Genomic DNA, 19,274 nt, shown 5'->3' on the forward strand with positions numbered 1-19,274 from the left:
GTCTCCCCAAAACCACCATTTCTTTCTGACGTTTTAATAAAAAAAAAAATAAAAAAAACTGGCACCACATAAACATGACGACAAAATGTTGTATGTCAAAGCACGACTGTATAAATACAATTACATCCATCCACATTATGGCTCATGCAGTTAGAAATGAAAGTTGTTTTTTTATTTTTCAATAACTGACACCAGCCAGTTGCACCCCCTAGACTGCTCTATTGTTACATCATCTGTCTCTATCCTTAAAGTACATGCAATTGAATGTTTGCTTTTTAACCACCAACCTCGATGGAAGGGGGGATCCCAAATTTGAGAAGCATTTCGCTTGTGATTCATTTTCCTGGATTGGGCTGCTTGGAGAGTAATCTCCATCTTTCCCTTCACCATAGTCTTCAAATTTTTCCTCCCTGGAGATCAGAGATGCACAAGTTAAAAAACTCAGGTTGTTTTGAGCAAAAAAAAAAAAACACCAAATGCATGTTTATATTCACTCATTCAGTGTTTCTGTTCCTTTCAGATGTTATACTGTAACTGACCGCTTTTGCCAAATAGTGTCCAGGAAGTCAGAGACGTTGCCGTTTTCAATACAGCTTTCAAGTTCACTCTGCTCAAATTCCTTAACATGCACGGTGCTTTCTGGATAAGGCTGTGTGCACAAAATAACAGGAAGGTCCAATTTTGCCTCTCTATTCTACAAAAAGAAAGACATCAATATTAGAGACAAAAAAAAGAACCACATTATTGAAGTTAGGGGAGGAAGTTCATTTAGTCAGGCCTTTTGCCTTGTTTAATAGAAAAAATATTGCTGTCATCTTGTGGCATCTCTAGTCTATTACAAACTGTTTTGGGTACGTGTCAATTTTAGAGATAGACCGATATGTTTTTTCCAGGGCCGATACCGATACCGTTTATTAGTAGTCAAGGAGGCCGATAACCGATATTTGGAGCCGGTATTAATTTTCAACGAAAAGGAAAATAATGGTGTCAAAATCTGAAAAAAAATTCAAACTCTTAAATTTGTTTAAACATCTTCAAGTACAGTATATGTTTATAGAACTTTTTTCAGATTTGCATATTGTTGAGTTTTTATTTATTTATTATTATTATACATTTTTGACAATATACATCTTTGTTGTAAAATTCTAACAAAGTTCAGGGACCTACCAGGGTCAATAGCATGTCTTATAAAGTTAAATTAAAATTTACATAAATAATTTCTTGACGTTAACACAGTTTTAAATTGATTTATTATCGGCCATCAGATTTTTAAAAAAGGCAGATACCGATATTCTTCAAAATGTCAAATAACGGAGCCGATAATCGGCCCGGCCGATAATCGGTCTATCCTTATTCAATGTACTACTTTTTATTAATTTTATTAACAGCAGGGCTCTGTACTTATCCCTTGCAATTTGCAGGGTTTCACTGTACAGACCTTTTGAGACATTTTTGTTTGAGGGTGTGCCATGAGATTTCTCTAATGTAAAATGTGCCTTGACTCACTAAGGATTGTATACATTGATTGACAAGTTGAATTTGACAGCTTGATGATCGAGTTGACTCCACAATGAAAATACTACCGTAATGGTGTTTTACTGTCTTGATACATCCTCTGTTTTCTCTTCTCACCTAGTTGCATTCAATGCCCTGGCGCCGCCCCGATCATTATGATTAACAAAGCTGTACTCTGTACAGGTGGGCTTAGTGAGCAGTGGCTAATTCGCCTAAGACAGAACTAAACGCTCCCAGTACTGACTGATTCTAGGGTTGTAAGTGGACGTTAAATGTGCTGTAATTATTCTTTATGCATTTTCACCAAAGAATATTAGAGACCTTTATTAACAAATGTGGGGATTTTTTTTTTAATTGCTTGTGGATATTCTCATTCATTCTCAAGTCACTTAATCGATCGCAACTGGACTGCTCTGGTTGTCATAATCAGAAGACATTTCACCTACCATTTTTTGAATTGTGAAAAAAGCAAGTAAAGCTACAAAAGATAAAAGAATTAATAACACTCAGTTTTTATATATTTAAATAGCATGTTTATTATTACTTTTTCATGAAGTAAAATTTTAATGTACAATAAATTGCAGGCTTTTGTTGTATGAACATAACTTTTGAGTGTTGAATTAAGATACACGAGAGAACATATGCAAGCCAAGGATAGCATGACAACTTCACAAAAAAAAAAGGTATGAATCTTGGTTTAGACCTTTCAAGATGAAGATGCAGATATACTAACTGTATGTAATGTATTATTTTTAGGGCTGTCAAAATTAAAGCATTAACTATGGAGATTAATTTAAATTTCATAACTCAGTTAACTCAGTTTTATTTATTTCCTGTAGCAGCTTACCTCTGCTCTCTGTGCAGCCAAACTTAGAGGAGAGTCACTGTCACAAAGACGGACTTTTACATAGTTTTACTTAAAAAAGTTGCTTGATGGCTCATTGGAGAAATCCAAAATAATTTGCGCACTTTGCACAGCCAAATTCAAATACCATATTAGTTGTATGTCTTTGGTGTATCGTTCAACTGTTTTATTTTACAGGCAAAGAAAGCTATTAGAACAGTCTTTGAATCGAAATATACTTTTATTTCTTTAATTCCAAGATTTTACTCAAGTAAATAACTCTTCCAAACATTGTAAAAAATTGTTGTTGAAAAATATGATTAATTGCGATTAATTGTGGAAATTTTTGTGATTAATTAGTTTTAAAAATTTAATCGTTTGACAGCACTAATTATTTTATTTATTTTTTAAACACATTTTAGTATTTATTTCCAACATAGTTCTTCATGTGTCATTGTTCTTGAGCAGCGAGTAGACCGGTTGTGTTGCTTAAGGATAAACACAGAGCAAGGATCACCAAAATTTTGGTTGTATAATGGCAAAAGAGTATGCAGTATAATGGATTTTACCTGGTAATGGTAAGAACTCTCCATCAGAACTGACTTGTTAGAAGTGAGACTACAAGGACTTGAGAACATAGTCAGTGTCTCATAACCTACCAAAAAAGGGAAGACAGGCAGAAAAATAAATAGTAAGATAAAAAATACATCAAAAGAGAGAGGCTGTGATGACATATTATGCTGGATGGTTCTTTAACAAAATATGGCAAATTTCTGAAAAAAAATGTCAGGCAAAAAGAATGGAAGAACAATCATTCTATCACATTCATACATGTTATGTCCAATAGTTGGCCTATGACACCAAAAAAATGGACTTGACCGAGAGCTTCATAATGCGGGTGAGGCTCGACCTCCCCTTTCTCCTCTAACAGTTTGTCCTTGACATAATATACACACATGGACAAAACTGTTAGTTCCCCTTTTTCAATGAAAGAAAAACTCACTGTGCTCACAGAAATAACCTGAGTCTGACAAAAGGGATAATACATTTAAAAATGATGAAAATTCATCCTTCTATCCATTACTGTATCACTTATCCACACCAGGGTCATGGGTGTGCTAGCGCCTATTTCAGCTAACTTTGGGCGAGATGCGTGGTACACCCTCAACTGGTCACCAACCAATCGCAGGGCGGATAGGGGCGGAGCCAGAGCGTGGCTAATGGGTGGGCCTGGAAAAATCAGGCTGGGCCTGAATATTTCTCCCACTGAGCACAATCCTCCTGTTCCGACACATTGTATATTCAAATAAAATGACAAACTAAATAATATGAAGTTCAGATCTTCCTTAGACAACCACAATTATGCCATTCTTAATATTCAATACAATAAAAAAACAAGGAAACACAAATTCAAAAATAATTTCATAATTTACCAAAAAATTAAACATCCTGCCTGAAGCTAGTTGCCGCTATTAGCCGTCCCAATCCTAGCGGAGGGCTCCAATCTGCCTGCTGCTGCAAGCCACCGTCTCTCTCCCTCCTGAGACACGAGTTTAGCGTCGCTTAATGTCCGAAATATAACCAGTCAGGGTTCGTGTGCGCATTCATGCTCTTGTCCGCTTCAGCTTGTGAAAGTGGTGGAGCAATCACCTTTTGATTTTGTGGAGGTGATCATGATGAGATCACGTTTTATGTCAATAAATCCAAACTATTGTGCAGTACACTTTTATACTTTCGCAGGTTGAAGTGGACAAGTGTAGTAATGTGCCTTTGCATTTTGGTGGCGATCGGTCGCCGTTTTGGACAACAGAACTGTCAAAGCGAGCAATATTACCACGCATGCCTTCCTCGCGTGACCGCTGGGACCGAAAACATAACATAAACCACGCCCCTTTTCGCAAATGTGTCGTAAATCTAATCATAAAAAAGACCTTAAATTAGGGGTGGGCAATACTGGCAATTTTGGTATCGATCCGATACCAAGTAAATACAGATAGATACGATACCGATACATTTTGCTTGGAAATGTTATGATCCCCTTGAGTTTGTATATTATGTTTTATATATATATATATATATATATATATATATATATATATATATATATATATATATATATATATATATATATATGTTTTATTTTTTAGTAAATAACTACAATACAAACTTTAACAGTATAAAAAAATGAAATACAGTACTTCTACTACAACAGCTGTTTCAGAATAAGTCGAGAGAGTCAAAAAGCAGCAATGTAAAGAAAATACAAATAATGTCAACATGACAACTAAAATACATCTCATTGCAAAATGTTTTGAAAATAAAGTCCGTAGTTCAAATAGTGTAAACAATACAATGTAAAAACTTTTAAAAGTAGAAAAAATAAAATACTTCTACTACAACAACTATTGTTGATTTTTTTGGGCTGAAAAGCCTCTGCCAGGGTACGTTGTCTCTGTGTCGCGGGGGTGTTCTGGCTTGGGGAGCTCCCCTCTCCTCCTCCTCCCTCAACTTCGCTTGCAGCTTGTTGCATTCTGTAGGTTGAGCTTTTTTCATATGTTTGTGTTACCACAATAGTGGAGCACTTTATTATACAAATCAGACTTGGCACTGTCTTTTTCTGTTGTTGTAAAAAAAAAAAGTCCACACCGCGCTCCGCTTCTTGTTTGGCTCTACCATTGCTTTAGGTTCCGGCCGCTCTCACTCTCCCGTCGTGCTCTCTGCCAGGGAGGGGCTAAAAGTGTGCCTGAGTCACTCACTCAGGCAGAGACTCAGGCCTTGTCTGCACATAGCCGGGGGTTTTTAACAACCGTAACTCCGGGGGCGTGTGGATGATAGGGCTAACGGCAGGCTTATATCCGCCATTTTCAAAAACCCCGGCTACGTGTAAACAGGGCCTCAGAGAGTAGCAGGAGGCGCTGGGCGAGAGAGGTGGGAGGGATGCTATTTGCTCAGAGAAGCGACGCTTTGAGGAAATTGGTGGAGGAGCGAAGTATCGATCCCAGGACAATAGTATCGATCCGATCCAAGTACTTGCTTGCTAATTTCGATATTTGGATCGATTCGCCCACCCCTACCTTAAATCACTACAGTCTTTTGTGGGGGAAACTTTGGGACTGATGTCATTTTTACATGCAAACCTATAAGTGCCAATGTTAAGCTCATCCCAGTGTCCCTTAACCTCCACGACATCCTCAAAACCCGGAAGGCTCTTTGTCTTCCTCTTAGTGCCTTGACTTCTCTACACTGAGGTGATGATCAGTGTGGACAACAGGTTCTCACTAGCGGCAAATGTTCGCACACAAATAATGCATTTATTAAAACCATGGTCACGTGGTCTCTAGCACTGCTGAATCAAAAAGAAAGTTGATGACATGCCTCGTGACAGTTTACAAAGTCTAACGAGGGTGTTAACACTGATAGCGAAATAATGGATTCACAGGGACATTTTGTTCAAAATTTCAAGATATAAAAAAATGGTTTGCGATAAGGAAAACTATATGCAAACACGTTTGCGATGTTTTACGAGGCCTAACGGAAGCCAAAATATTCTACCCTCGCAAGCCTTCGCTGCTCAGTGAGATACGGCCTTTAGATGAAAAACATGTCCTAACTGTTATATCTCCTACCGTTGTTTCAGGGCGGTAGGAATGATTACGCAGGTAGAGAACGATACCTTTTTAATCAGCTACGGAGCAGAGCAGTACAACAACAACAACATTGAGATCTCACATTCACATGGTACAACGCACGCACATTGCGTAATGACGTCACACGTAACTACGCAATTCAATGCACACCAAAATACACTACATCTCCTCCCCCCTTACATTAGAAGTAGTGTTGTTGCGATACCGATATTGATATCGGCAAGTATCCCGATACCACATTAAAATGCTGGTATCTGCATCGGCGAGTACGAACAAATGAAGCGCCGATGCTGGTTATTGATACTGGTATCATTCTTTGAATGCAGCGTGCATATTTGAGAGCCGCACACCGGAGGGAAACAGAAGAGCCTTTTCCAAATGCATAGGCATGTTAATATCTAGCCCATGTCGCATTCTCACCACACGAAGAGCTATGGAAATAGGCTGTTTATTTAACACACGTATTCTGTGTGTGTATATGTTACAACATAGGGCTGTGCAATTAATCGAAATTCAATTACATTTTCGATTATTACACTCCACAAATACAAAATTGGCATAATCGTAAAAACACGATTATTAATACTAATTTTGAATTGTTTTGAGACATGCGCTCACGAGTTACTCCGCCGCGCCGCCCTCTCCAAGCTAGCTGGCTAGCAAGCTAGCCAGCCATCCAGCGCGTACCCCTCATCCGGCAAGTCACACTGCACATGCTCCTACTCAACGATTTAACTGAGTAAAAGACCTAAAAATGGCACACGAACCGCCACAGGAACGACTTGTAAACAAGCAAGGCAAGTCGAAATCGCTTATTTGCTTATTAAATTTTGAGTTCACTGTGGAAGACGGTGAGCAAAGACGTATAAAGTGCAAGTTGTCTCTGCACCCAGCGGTAACGCAACAAATCTAGTCAACCATCGTTTGGTTTACGATGATACACCAAAGCACGAAAACACAGAGTCAGATTTGGCGTCGTGCGCAACGTTGAAACACTGTACGCAGCAACCACCACCCATCAACATCAGAGAGACACAAAAAGATAACAGAATCTATTGCCCGGTCAAGCCTTCCAAATGTTTAGGGCACAGACTCCATTTCGCAATCGGCACGAGGGATTTATTTTAAATAACATTCATTCATTATCCATACTGCTTGTCCTCACAAGGGTCGCGGGCGTGCTGGAGCCTATCCCAGCTGTCTTTGGGCAGTAGGCGGGGGACACCCTGAATTGGTTGCCAGCCAATCGCAGGGCACACAGAGACAAACATCCGCACTCACAATCACACCTAGGGGCAATTTAGACAGTCCAATCAACTTACCATGCATGTTTTTGGAATGTGGGAGGAAACCGGAGTACCCGGAGGAAACCCACGCAGGCACGGGGAGAACATGCAAACTCCACACAGGGAGGCCGGAACCGGGATCGAACCCACGACCTCTGAACTGTGAGGCGAACGTGCTAACCAGTCGACCACCGTGCCGCCTTTAAATAACATATCTTATGCAAATATACACTACTTTTACTAGCACAAAAATAGAAACCATGCTATACATTATTATTGTGACTTAAGTTACATTTCTTTTGTAGTCTATATTATAAAGTCAACATTTTTGTGTTTATTTTTGTTTCAAATTGCTTCAAATGCAATTTGCAAACATGTTATTGGTCATTATATTGTAATACAGTTTATATATGGCCTACTGTAACTTAGAAGTATTGTATGGATTACTAGTATGTAACAGTCAACATTTAAATTAGTTTGACCCAATCAGCATATTAAATTTATAATTTATCAGAAGCAAATTACTTAAATATTACTTTAAAACAAAACAAAAAAGGCTCCAGACATAGGTCTAAATGTATGGATGAATAGCATATCTGTTATTCTGTCAAAATTGGCATTTTACTCCAAGCAGTTCACTACTTTGGCAATTTATAAGTCCATAGCAAGTTAACTCCAATGCTCTGTTTGTTTATACAAAGAAACCATACTTAAATTTACAAATTTGCACTTTTTAATTTTTTAAAATAATTTTATAAATATTGTTACGTCCAAAACGAACTCAAATTATTAAAGTGTTTCAAAGAATTTTGTCTTAATATTTTACATGTTTAAACCTGTTCTTGTTTTGAAGCAAAAAATAATCGTTTGAATAATCGTGATTTCAATTATTACCAAAATAATAGTGATTAATATTTTTTTCATAATCGAGCAGCCCTATTACAACAGATACTTCACAAGTGATGATTTGAATATGAATAATTTGACATTCAAGTGAGTATGCAATTCTTTAGAATTACAAGAAAAATAGTGCTTATATTTTGATTTTTCAAATGGCAATGCATCGGTGCAGTATCGGCATTGGCCAGTATCGGCATCGGCCGATACTGCACAGCCAGGTGGCGGAGTCGGTATCGGGGCCCAAAAAGTGGTATCGGTATCTAATTAGAATTGTTTTGGGGTTTTTTTTACTTCCAAATGTTACCCAATCTAACATTACCACATGTCCAGTTACAATATTCCTGTATACCCCAATATCTCAAAATGTACTTTTTTTTAATTTTTTCAAACTGCTTAGAATAACAGTCACAACTCAGAACTATCCTTCACACATCTCTGATCTACAAATTCAAACGAACAGGTGCTTTTCTTCCCCGAGTAGGATAGCGACGTTCAAGAGCTTCGTCAGTCTTGTCAATTATTGGACTAGGTTCTGGAATTTGTGCATTCTATTGCACAGATGTATCTGAACCATGAACAACAGTAGGGCTGACTGAATTTCCCACGGGTAAAGACACATTATAGGTTTCAGGTAAATATTTGTCAACATTTTGGTCACATTCGATAGTCACAGACAATTCAGGAGTGGTTGGAGACGCACTTAAAAGTTGGTCCACATGTCGGCGCCAAACACCATCACTTGTGTGAACAGTGTAGGAGACAGGTACAGTTTGGGCAATGACAGTCGCAGGAATCCATTTTGTTTTGCCTTGATAATTCCTAGCGAGCACTGTGTCTCCTGGTGTGAAAAATCTGTCTTTTGCATGAATGTCCCATTGCAGTATTTGCTTCTTTTGACTTGCCCGAACAATGTCTTTCACCGCTGGAGGTTTAAGAAGGTCCAAGTTCGTCCGTAGTTCTCTGTTGAACAGAAGGCTGGCTTGATGCCTTTGTAGTTGAATGTGGGGTGGTTCAGTATTTGAGAAGAAACTCATGTAGTCTCTGATGGAGGGTTCCTTGTCCTTGTGATGTTTTAAGCGCGTTTTTCAATGTTTGCACAAACCTCTGTGCTAACCCATTCCTTGCAGGGTGGTATGGAGCTGACTTGATATGTTGTACTCCATTGGCTTGCAGAAAATCTTCAAATTCTTTTGACACAAGTTGAGGGCCATTATCTGAAACAAGTAGGACAGGAGCACCAAATCTACTAAAGATTTCTCCAAGTTCCTCAACTGTCTTCTCAGAAGTCGTGGATTTCATCATAGCCACCTCTGGCCACTTACTGTATGCATCAAAAGCGACCAGAAACATTTTGTCTTCAAATGGACCCCCAAAATCAATATGAATGCGATACCTAGGGTCCTGAGGAAAATCCCATGGATGAAGTGGTGCCGCTGGAGGATTGTTACGAGTTTTCTGACAGGATGATAAACTCATGGCCATATTTTCGACTTCTTTGTTCAGCCCTGGCCACCAAAAGTAACTTTTTGCCATCTCTTTCATTTTCACTATTCCACTGTGTCCTGCATGAAGCTGCTCTAACATTTAAGTACGCAGTGACTCTGGAATGATCATCCTCCTTCCCCATAGCAGACACCCGGACTGGACAGTAAGTTCCCACCTCCTATCAAGGTAAGGTTTCAGGGTAGGGTTATCACCTACTGAACGTCCATTCATTACCATGTCCATTATCACGGACAAGGCAGGGTCAGTCCGTATAGCCTTCCTCACTTGGGACGCCGTTATTGGCGCTCTTTCAACGCTCTTGAAGTAGAAGATTTCCACTGTGGTCGATTCATGTTTTGTGACAGGGAGTGGTAACCTTGATTCACTGCGGTCGATTCATGTTTTGTGACAGGGAGTGGTAACCTTGAAAGTCCATCTGCAGTGCAATGAGAGTCTGACTTGCGATACTTGATGTCGTAGGAGTGAGCTGACAATAGCAAAGCCCATTGCTGAAGACGCAAAGCTGCAAGAGATGGTATTCCTGTGTGCGGTCCCAAGATAGTCATCAGAGGTCGATGATCTGTGAGCAGTGTAAACTTCCTTCCATATAAGTATTGGTGAAATTTTCGAACACCAAAAACAATGCTCAGTGCTTCTCGTTACAGTTGAGCATGATTAGATTCTGCCTTATTCAATGTCCTGGATGCAAACGCAATTGGTCTGTCCTCACCATTTGGAAACACATGAGAGATGACAGCACCCACTCCATAGGGTGACGCGTCGCATGCCAGTTGGATTGGAAATGAAGAATTGAAATGTGTTAATACCTCAGACGTGGTCAACGCATTTTTACCACTCTGAAATGCTTTTTGACAATCACTGGTCCATTTCCATTTTTTGTCTTGACATAACAGTTCATGTAGTGGCTTTGGTATTGACGCTAGATTAGGTATGAACCTTCCATAGTAGTTCAGCAATCCCATAAAAGACCTCAGCTGTCTCACGTTCTCAGGTGGAGGTGCATGGCCGTGATCTCTGAAGGTGACGTATGTAGGCCAATTTTATCTATAACTGGCCTAAATACTCCACAGAGGATTTCAGAAATTCACATTTTTCCTTGCAAGAGGATTTTCCTCAGGACCCTAGGGCTATGAGTCCATAGTCACTTAATGTTTGCAGTGTCGCATCCAAATTTTGAAGATCGTCATTGGTTGCTCCTGTGCATAGTATGTCCTGTGCATAGTATGTCATCTAAATAGCACTGTACACCACGCAATCCACTGAGAATTTGATCCATGGCAAGCTGAAATAGCGCCGGAGCTGATGTGATGCCGAACGGTAATCTGCAATATCTAAACAATCCTTAGTGAGTATTTACGGTTAGCATTTCACGTGACACTCTATCCACATGCATTTGCAAGTACGCCTGATTTAAGTCAATCTTACTGAATTTTTGTCCACCACTCAGTCTTGCAAACAAATCATCAATCAATGGGAGCGGATATTGCTCTGCACTCAACACTAGATTTACAGTCACTTTGAAATCTCCACAGGTATGTATTTCTCCATTCTTTTTGGGTACTGGCACAATGGGAGTTGCCCATTCACTTGTTGTAACTGGTTCCAAAACTCCACTTTTCTTCCAGATCTGCCTCAACTTTGTCACGAATGGCATAAGGCACTGTTCTAGCCTCCATGAACACTGGTTTACTTCCATGTTTTATGTGTAGTTTCACTGTGATATCTTTCATGCTACCTAACTCTGGTCGAAAAACCTCCTCATTCTTGTCCAGGATGGTTTGCAGTTGTAAATTCTCATTTGACAACTGTCTGACCTCTTGCCAATCAAGACGTAGTGTTTTCAGCGACACACGCCCCATGATTGGTGCAAAGTTCCTTCTCGTAACATACACTGGTAGTTTAGCAGTTTGACTGTTACACGCAACAGCTACATCAGTCATACCTTTAATGTGCACCTTATGTCCTGTATATGCCTTGAAAACAGTGTCAGAAGGGCATAAAGGAAAATGCTTCATGCACCTGTTGTAGACTTGATATGACACAAGGGCTGCTTTAGACCCTGTGTCTATCTGCATTTTTACTGGATGCCCTTCCAAGTTAGTTTTAGCCCAATAGCAATCTGAGCTTTCATCCGCATTCAATTCTTCATCAGAGGACGAGCTTTTGTCATTCTTCACAGCGTGGACTTGTCTTTTCTTTCTAAATTTGTCATTGTCTCTTTTGTCCTTTTTCTTATTCTTTTCTGGAATTGTCTAATTCCGACATGCTCGTTCCACATGTCCTGTCTTGCCACAATGACGACATTCCAATTCGTTACACCAGCAGGTGGTTGCAAGATGACCTGTTTTACCACACCTAAAACACGGTCCTTGAGGACTGCTCTGACTGTTTTCAATTTGTGCACTCTTCCTGTAGCATTTAGTTGTTGAGACTCTTTGGATGCCATTTTCATTGTAACACTGATGTTGATAACCTTTTCCAGGGTCAGGTCGCTTTCAGTTAGCAACTTTTTCTGTGCTGCTTCATTTCTTAATCCACACACTTAGTGCGTCATTTAACACCTCTTTGAACTTGCAATATTCAGATAGCTTTCTCAAGGCTGCCACGAACACGGTTACGGACTCCCCCTCTTCTTGATTGCGCTTGTGAAATCTAAATCTTTCAGCAATGACAAGAGGCCTGGGTGAAAAATGTCCAGTGGGAACACCCACTATTTCTTCATACGTTTTACTGCCTGGTGTTGCAGGTTGTACCAGATTACGCAGCAAGGCAAATGTCTTTGGACCCATCACACTCAAAAACGTAGGTACTTTCCTTTCATCTTCAATGCCATTATCTTGAACAAAATAGCCAAAACGTTCCGTATACGAGCTCCACTGCTCCACGTCCTTATTGAAGGGCCCGACTGAGCCGATAACTCCCGCCATATTGCGCCCGTTTAATCGGTTTGCCACTTATTTCACTGTTTTCTTCCAAACTGTCCACTGTGGCGTCAAAAGTCCCTTCACCTTTACGTCGCTCTTGTCTCCTCCGTGCATCTTGCTAAGTCCTCTGCGCACAATTGCAAAGTCCTCCCCGCGAAACGGCGTGGTACCGGGGAATGGCACCGTCTATCACCTGGACCCGGAGCTCCGCGACCCGCAGAAACTCAGGACAAACACCGCCGTCGGTCCAGACGTCCTCGTCGCCACTTTTATTATCTCTCCTACCGTTGTTTCAGGCCGGTAGGAATGATGACGCAGGTAGAGAATGATAGCTTTTTAATCAGCTACGGAGCAGAGCAGTATAACATTGAGAGCTCACATTCACATGGGACAACGGACTCGGTAGTTCGCGAACGATTCGTTAAAAAAAAAACAAATCTTTTCAGTGAACGTGAGTGAATGGATCATTTCCTGAAGCGATTCGTTTTTTTCTCAGTTAATTTGAGCTCAGCCATGCGAATGTTGTCAATCTTCGCGATCGACCAATCAGCAGCCAACGTCAGATCTAAGCGGGATTTACTGAACATACTGCCACGTCACGAAGGAATCAGTGAATATATATATATATATATATATATATATATATATATATATGCGGCACGGTGGTCGACTGGTTAGCACGTCCGCCTCACAGTTCAGAGGTCGTGGGTTCGATCCCGGCCCCGGCCTCCCTGTGTGGAGTTTGCATGTTCTCCCCGTGCCTGCGTGGGTTTTCTCCGGGTACTCCGGAGAAGTTGGTAAGTTGATTGGACACTCCAAATTGCCTCTAGGTGTGATTATGAGTGCGGATGTTTGTCTCTGTGTGCCCTGCGATTGGCTGGCAACCAATTCAGGGTGTCCCCCGCCTACTGCCCGAAGACAGCTGGGATAGGCTCCAGCACGCCCCGCGACCCTTGTGAGGAGAAGCGGTACAGATAATGGATGGATGGATATATATATATATATATATATATATATATATATATATATATATATATATATATATATATATATATATATATATATAATTGTCCACACCTGATGCGTTTGGATTATCCTTGCTAACAAAAACCTATGCGTTTGCATAGATGTACTGTAATCACGTCAGGCAATAGTCGTATTCGTGTTTGGTTATAATGCCAATATAATACACTAAGTTCAATTTTAGGTGCACCCCTTATCAAATCATCTTGGTATCCCCCTATAGCAGGGGTGTCCAAACTCGGTCCTCAAGGGCCAGTGTCCTGCCTGTTTTCCAGCTCTCCTTGCTGCAACGCACCTGATTGATAACGTGTGCTTAAAGTCTCTTTGCTGGAATAGACAATAACGCCCACCATCTAAAAAAGCACATCCAATTGATTTTTTTGTTCGAAAGAAGAGTGGACATGTTATCTCTTTTATGACCGCACATTTTACATATATGTTACACGTATGCATATGAAGACTAAATATTTGAAACTTACAAATTATGTGACTGCTCACGAGCAATATAGATCTCTACATGGGATGATGCCGAAAATAATATATTGTTCATGTGAATGAAAACGTTGGTTTCATGGCAGACCAGCAACGGGGGAAAATATTCGTCATAGGTGAGTGTATTTATATGCGGCGTCTGATTGGAATGCAAGACGCGAAGACAGCTTGCCGTAAACACAGCGTGACATTTTTTGCCTGAAGATAACGTTTGAACCAAATATACAATGCTAGCTATATATCACCGTACATTAAGCATTTTTAATCATTCACCGTGTACCATGCATCTCACCTTGTCTCTTTGGCCAACGTGAAAGACCATTATGTCCATCAGATGATTCAATTGGATGCGATGACGCCACGCGTCGAAAACCTCCTCCGAGTCACAGCAATGAATGTGATATGTGATTTGCTGGTCACGCACGAAAGGTTGCTGCACGCGTTTCTTTATCAAACTGCACAAACAGCGACTCCACCCGAGCCGCCAGTGGCGTCGAACAAGTGCTACTGATGCGCCTGGAATGATCAAGCGCTGCTGATGAAGCTGAAGTGCGATGGAAATAGCCGATGGTGTACGAATAGTAACGATGATAAATCAAAAGCAGGGATCTCATGTAGCACACATCAGCAATCTCATGGAAACAAACCATTGGTTAATAATTTACTCGTTGGGTCATTGATATTTGGAGTGTGTTGTGAATTGTGTAATTTCGTCTTTTAATTTTGAGCTAATCGGTTTGGATAATGTTGAGAGTAAGCAATGCGGAAAATGCATGGATGGACGAATGTTAATATAATGAAACAATAGTATCCAATCGCTTGTCATTTAAGATAGACCTAATTAAGATCTTAAATTCGTTGTTTTTCCATTCAGTGATTTTTCTCAACGGCCATACCCCACTCGGTTATTTTATCTGTCAATCAACATGGCCGCAATAGTACATTTTAATATGGTGACATGCATGAACAAGATGCTCATTATGCTATTCTGGCTTTCGCCCTTAGTCCTAATATATGCATGTTAAGTGAAAACTATACATTGCCCAAATGGCTCCCCATCTGCAAACACAACCCACTGTGACTGCTTTGTTACCGTAACCATCTTCTAAAGTGTTATTTCCAGCATGGAAGCAGTCTCAAATAATCTCAAGTTTATTTTTGAAACATGAAAATGACTAATGATCACGCACACAAAAAAAACCATATTGTAGACCTACTGTACCAATACGACCAACTCACAGAGTTGTGTCAAATATTCTAACGTCTGTTGTTGAATGTTTTACTTATTTTAAGAGCTGGTCCTAATATTCTTGACCCTCACATGTAACTAAATGAGGTAACCAAAATATTAGGCATTAAAGTAGACGTCAACACCCCAAAATCTGGGCAATATGTTATATGCGCCTTCACTAGTCTAAACATGGCATTCTGATCAATTATGTTTTTTTATTTTATACGAGTTAAACAGCAAAATCCACATGTTTTTAACCATGTCAGGAGCCGGCCATTTTGTCACTTTTGTCGACTGAAAATGACATCACAGTTGCTCAGGGCTCAGGTCACGACCAATCACGACTCACCTGTTTTCCGAAGCTGAGCCATGATTGGTCATTACCTGAGCCTTGAGCAACTGTGATGTCATTTTCAGTCGACAGAAATGACAAACACACACAAAAACAAACACAATATTAATCAGAATGCCATGTTTCGATTAGTGCGCCTGCATAGAACATATTCTTGTAAAGATTTTTTGGGGGGGTTGACCTCCTCTTTAAGTACTTTTCATCATTAAAGGTACCAGGGCAAATTCGGCACATGCACCCTCCTGGTGCAGTGGGCGCAGGTGGAAACCTTTTCACGCCAGGAGGACCAAATCCAGATCTTCTGTCATAACTTTGGTGTCTGACCAGATTTGTTTGTTGGGGAAACTTGAGCGCCTGGAGAAAATCCACAGAGGCACATGCAAACAAACAGTGTCAAGAGCAATTCATGATGGAATGGAACCAAGGCCCCTATTACTGCGAGTCTATAGCTCTTCACATTCTTCTGGGAAGTTCTACACCACTGCAAACTATAACCACAATGATTAACATAGAAATACCAGTGCCAGTTTCAATTACAACTTAACATTATATTGGTCACCAGAACATTTTTATCAGAGATGGCTTCATGTGTCTATAAATGTATTTTTGACGCTGATTTAAAAAAAAAGTATTTACTTTTTTCAGGTTTTTGCGATGTTCTCATTTTTGTTGTTTGACCTATAAAAGCTTGTTCAGTTTGTATTTCACCATGCGTTGTAATTTATAGCTGTGACGTTTCAGAAAATAAAATCCACCTGTTGCTGAACCTAACCCATCCATCCATCCATTATCTGTACCGCTTCTCCTCACAAGGGTCGCGGGGCGTGCTGGAGCCTATCCCAGCTGTCTTTGGGCAGTAGTATGGGGACACCCTGAACTGGTTGCCAGCCAATCGCAGGGCACACAGAGACAAACATCCGCACTCACAATCACACCTATGGGCAATTTAGAGTATCCAATCAACTTACCATGCATGTTTTTGGAAAGTGGGAGGAAACCGGAGTGCCCGGAGAAAACCCACGCAGGCACGGGGAGAACATGCAAGCTCCACACAGGGAGGCCGGAGCCGGGATCGAACCCACGACCTCTGAACTGTGAGGCGGACGTGCTAACCAGTCGACCACCGTGCCGCCTGAACCTAACCCTTACTTCATAAATATTACTGATTATATTACCATATTACATATTATTAATAAGAAAATAATATGTGCGACTTATGTTTCTTAATATATTCATATTAATATGAATATATTAAGAAACATAATATAATGTGTTAAGATAAACAAAAACAAGGGCAGATACGGAATTAGCGGCGCAAAATAATTAATCTACAAAACCTTACTTGCATCTGTGTTTTCAAAATATGGTAAAAAAAAAGTTGAAAAAAAAAAGTTATCTGTTAAGGTCGTACAATTGATGCAAATCCTGCATTGGATATAGGCAAGCTGTCATAATGGTTTGTCTGGTTAGTGAAGTTGCAACCAACAAATTGAATAAATAACGTAACCATGCTAGTATGAAGCAAATTCTCCAAAAATGTTCTTAGTAGATTGCTGGATCATTGACCTAAACCACTAAGGCTTGCAAAGTTTGGCCAAACAGTATAAGAAGGTCTGTTGGAATTTTCTGTAAACCCTTATTCTTTATTTTTTGTTGAAAAACAAACAAACCAAAAAAAAAAACAATTCCACCCCTGAAAACATCCATTATCTCCCGCTTATCCGAAGTCGGGTCGCGGAGGCAGCAGCTTCAGCAGGGAAGCCCAGACTTCCCTCTCCCCAGTAACATCCTCCAGCTCTTCCGGAAGGATCCCAAGGCGTTCCCAGGCAAGCCGGGAGACATAGTCTCCCCAGCGTGTTCTGGGTCGTCCTCGGGGTCTCCTGCCGGTGGGACATGCCCGGAACACCTCACCAGGGAGGCATCCAGGAGGCATCCTAATCAGATGCCCGAGCCACCTCAACTGGCTCCTCTCGACGCGGAGGAGCAGCGGCTCGACTCTGAGTCCCTCCTGGATGGCCGAACTTCTCACCCTATCTCTAAGACAGAGCCCGGACACCCTGCGAAGGAAACCCATTTCGGCCGCTTGTATCTGAGATCTTGTTCTTTCGGTCATGAAAACAATGTGCACAAAAATGACAAAACGAAATAGTGAAAACATATCAATTCCTCTATTCTCAGCATTCTAAGTCCATTCAGAATAAAATAAAAAAGTCTATGCAAAATGCAAGACGCTGTGACTATAATGGTAAATATCACTTTGTTCACTTTTGTGTCATCTTAAGAATCTCTAAGTCATCATGAAAATGTAATAATAGTAATAGCAGCAGAATGATGAAACTCTTATAAGTGGCCAAACATATGCAACCCCCCCCCCCCCCCCCCCAAAAAAAAAACAAAACAATGTCATATCTGTCTGGCATCACCCTTAACTATCATCTACTGTCACTGAGTACATGCTGCACCTCACATCCAGTTACTGTATACTTAAGTAACATTTCTAAATGATGTCCTTTTTAAGGAATAATGTAAATTTTGAGGCATATGATTTTGATTACAATATTGCCATAACACTTACAAAATGACAATCCTTAATATTAACATTACAATACCCCTAAAATAATGGCACAGTAATTGTATGATCTAGCAGTGCAAGGCAATTATTCAAATGTCTTTGGATTGCTGTGTTTACATTTTTTTTAAGTATATAAAATAATTTTATAACGTCATTAATGTATAAACATTTTAAATAATTTGTATCGATAAATGGCATTTAAATTTGATCGTATAAGATGTCGAAAGGACATCCATGCTGACTCATTTTGAACAATTACTCAACTTTGTAGAGATGCCCTGAAGACATCAATAGGCCACTGGACATCCCAAAGCCCGGTCCAAAGCGGCCCGCAGCACGAAACCGTGGTAAAGTGACTTTCATAAGGACCGATCGTGAATACTCCGCCCCCTCTGTGCTGATACCTATGCTCCAGCCCTGCGTGCAACCATTTCCTTCGGAGAGGTCTGTGGAGGGTGCTTGGGGAGTATGGGGTACCGGACCGTAGTGATGGGGCGGGCAACACTGGTGCATCAGCACTGTGCCGAGTTCTCAAGTGTGAAACACTGCATTGGTGCGTGTATCGCTTTAACAAAAAAATCATGTGACCAATACAGGAAGTGACATTTGGCTGTGCCGTGTCAAATTGTGTTTATAAGGAAACAAACTGTACCGACATGTTGTGGGTTTGTTGGATGGAGATTGAACACTTTGGTTAGCGAAATCCCATACATAAGATACGTTATTTAATTGTTAAATTTTATTAGAGAATTTTGTTGTAAATTACATGCTTATTTGAGCCTTTACACAAACATACAGATTTTGAACTCTTATCAACAACTTCACTCAGCAAACAAATGGAGCAAATACAATATACAAAGATCATATTTTAAGTAGAAAACTAGCAATTTAATAAAGATTTAATATTATTTCACATGCTAATGATGGGTCAGCATGCAAATTGTTCCATGATATTTTCATATAGTTTACCTGCATTTATTTT

At 40.2% G+C, this 19,274-nt stretch overlaps 2 protein-coding genes across 3 annotated transcripts in view; one reads left to right on the top strand and one right to left on the bottom strand.

The window, feature by feature from the left end:
* rab11fip4a (RAB11 family interacting protein 4 (class II) a) overlaps positions 1 to 14,752 on the bottom strand; it is a 54,407-nt gene extending 39,655 nt beyond the window's left edge. Inside the window, exons 1-4 of one of the 2 annotated variants that reach the window (XM_086054587.1) lie at positions 14,430 to 14,752; positions 2,929 to 3,014; positions 540 to 649; positions 288 to 410 (exon numbers count right to left, since the gene is read on the bottom strand). In XM_086054587.1, the coding sequence (XP_085910713.1) occupies positions 288 to 410; positions 540 to 649; positions 2,929 to 2,997 (302 nt within the window). In that variant the 5' untranslated portion in view covers positions 2,998 to 3,014; positions 14,430 to 14,752. Of the gene's footprint in view, positions 1 to 287; positions 411 to 539; positions 695 to 2,928; positions 3,015 to 14,429 lie in introns of both variants that reach the window. The other variant, XM_086054586.1, reaches the window with a different exon arrangement.
* LOC147135030 (uncharacterized) overlaps positions 14,049 to 19,274 on the top strand; it is a 38,002-nt gene continuing 32,776 nt past the window's right edge. The window contains exon 1 of the mRNA XM_086054593.1: positions 14,049 to 14,253. The gene's annotated coding sequence lies outside the window, so the exon portion shown is untranslated. The remainder of the gene's footprint in view (positions 14,254 to 19,274) is intronic.

Source organism: Filicampus tigris, chromosome 16 (assembly GCF_054856515.1).
Source record: "Filicampus tigris isolate MCC_2025a chromosome 16, RoL_Ftig_1.0, whole genome shotgun sequence".
Classification (NCBI taxonomy): domain Eukaryota; kingdom Metazoa; phylum Chordata; class Actinopteri; order Syngnathiformes; family Syngnathidae; genus Filicampus; species Filicampus tigris.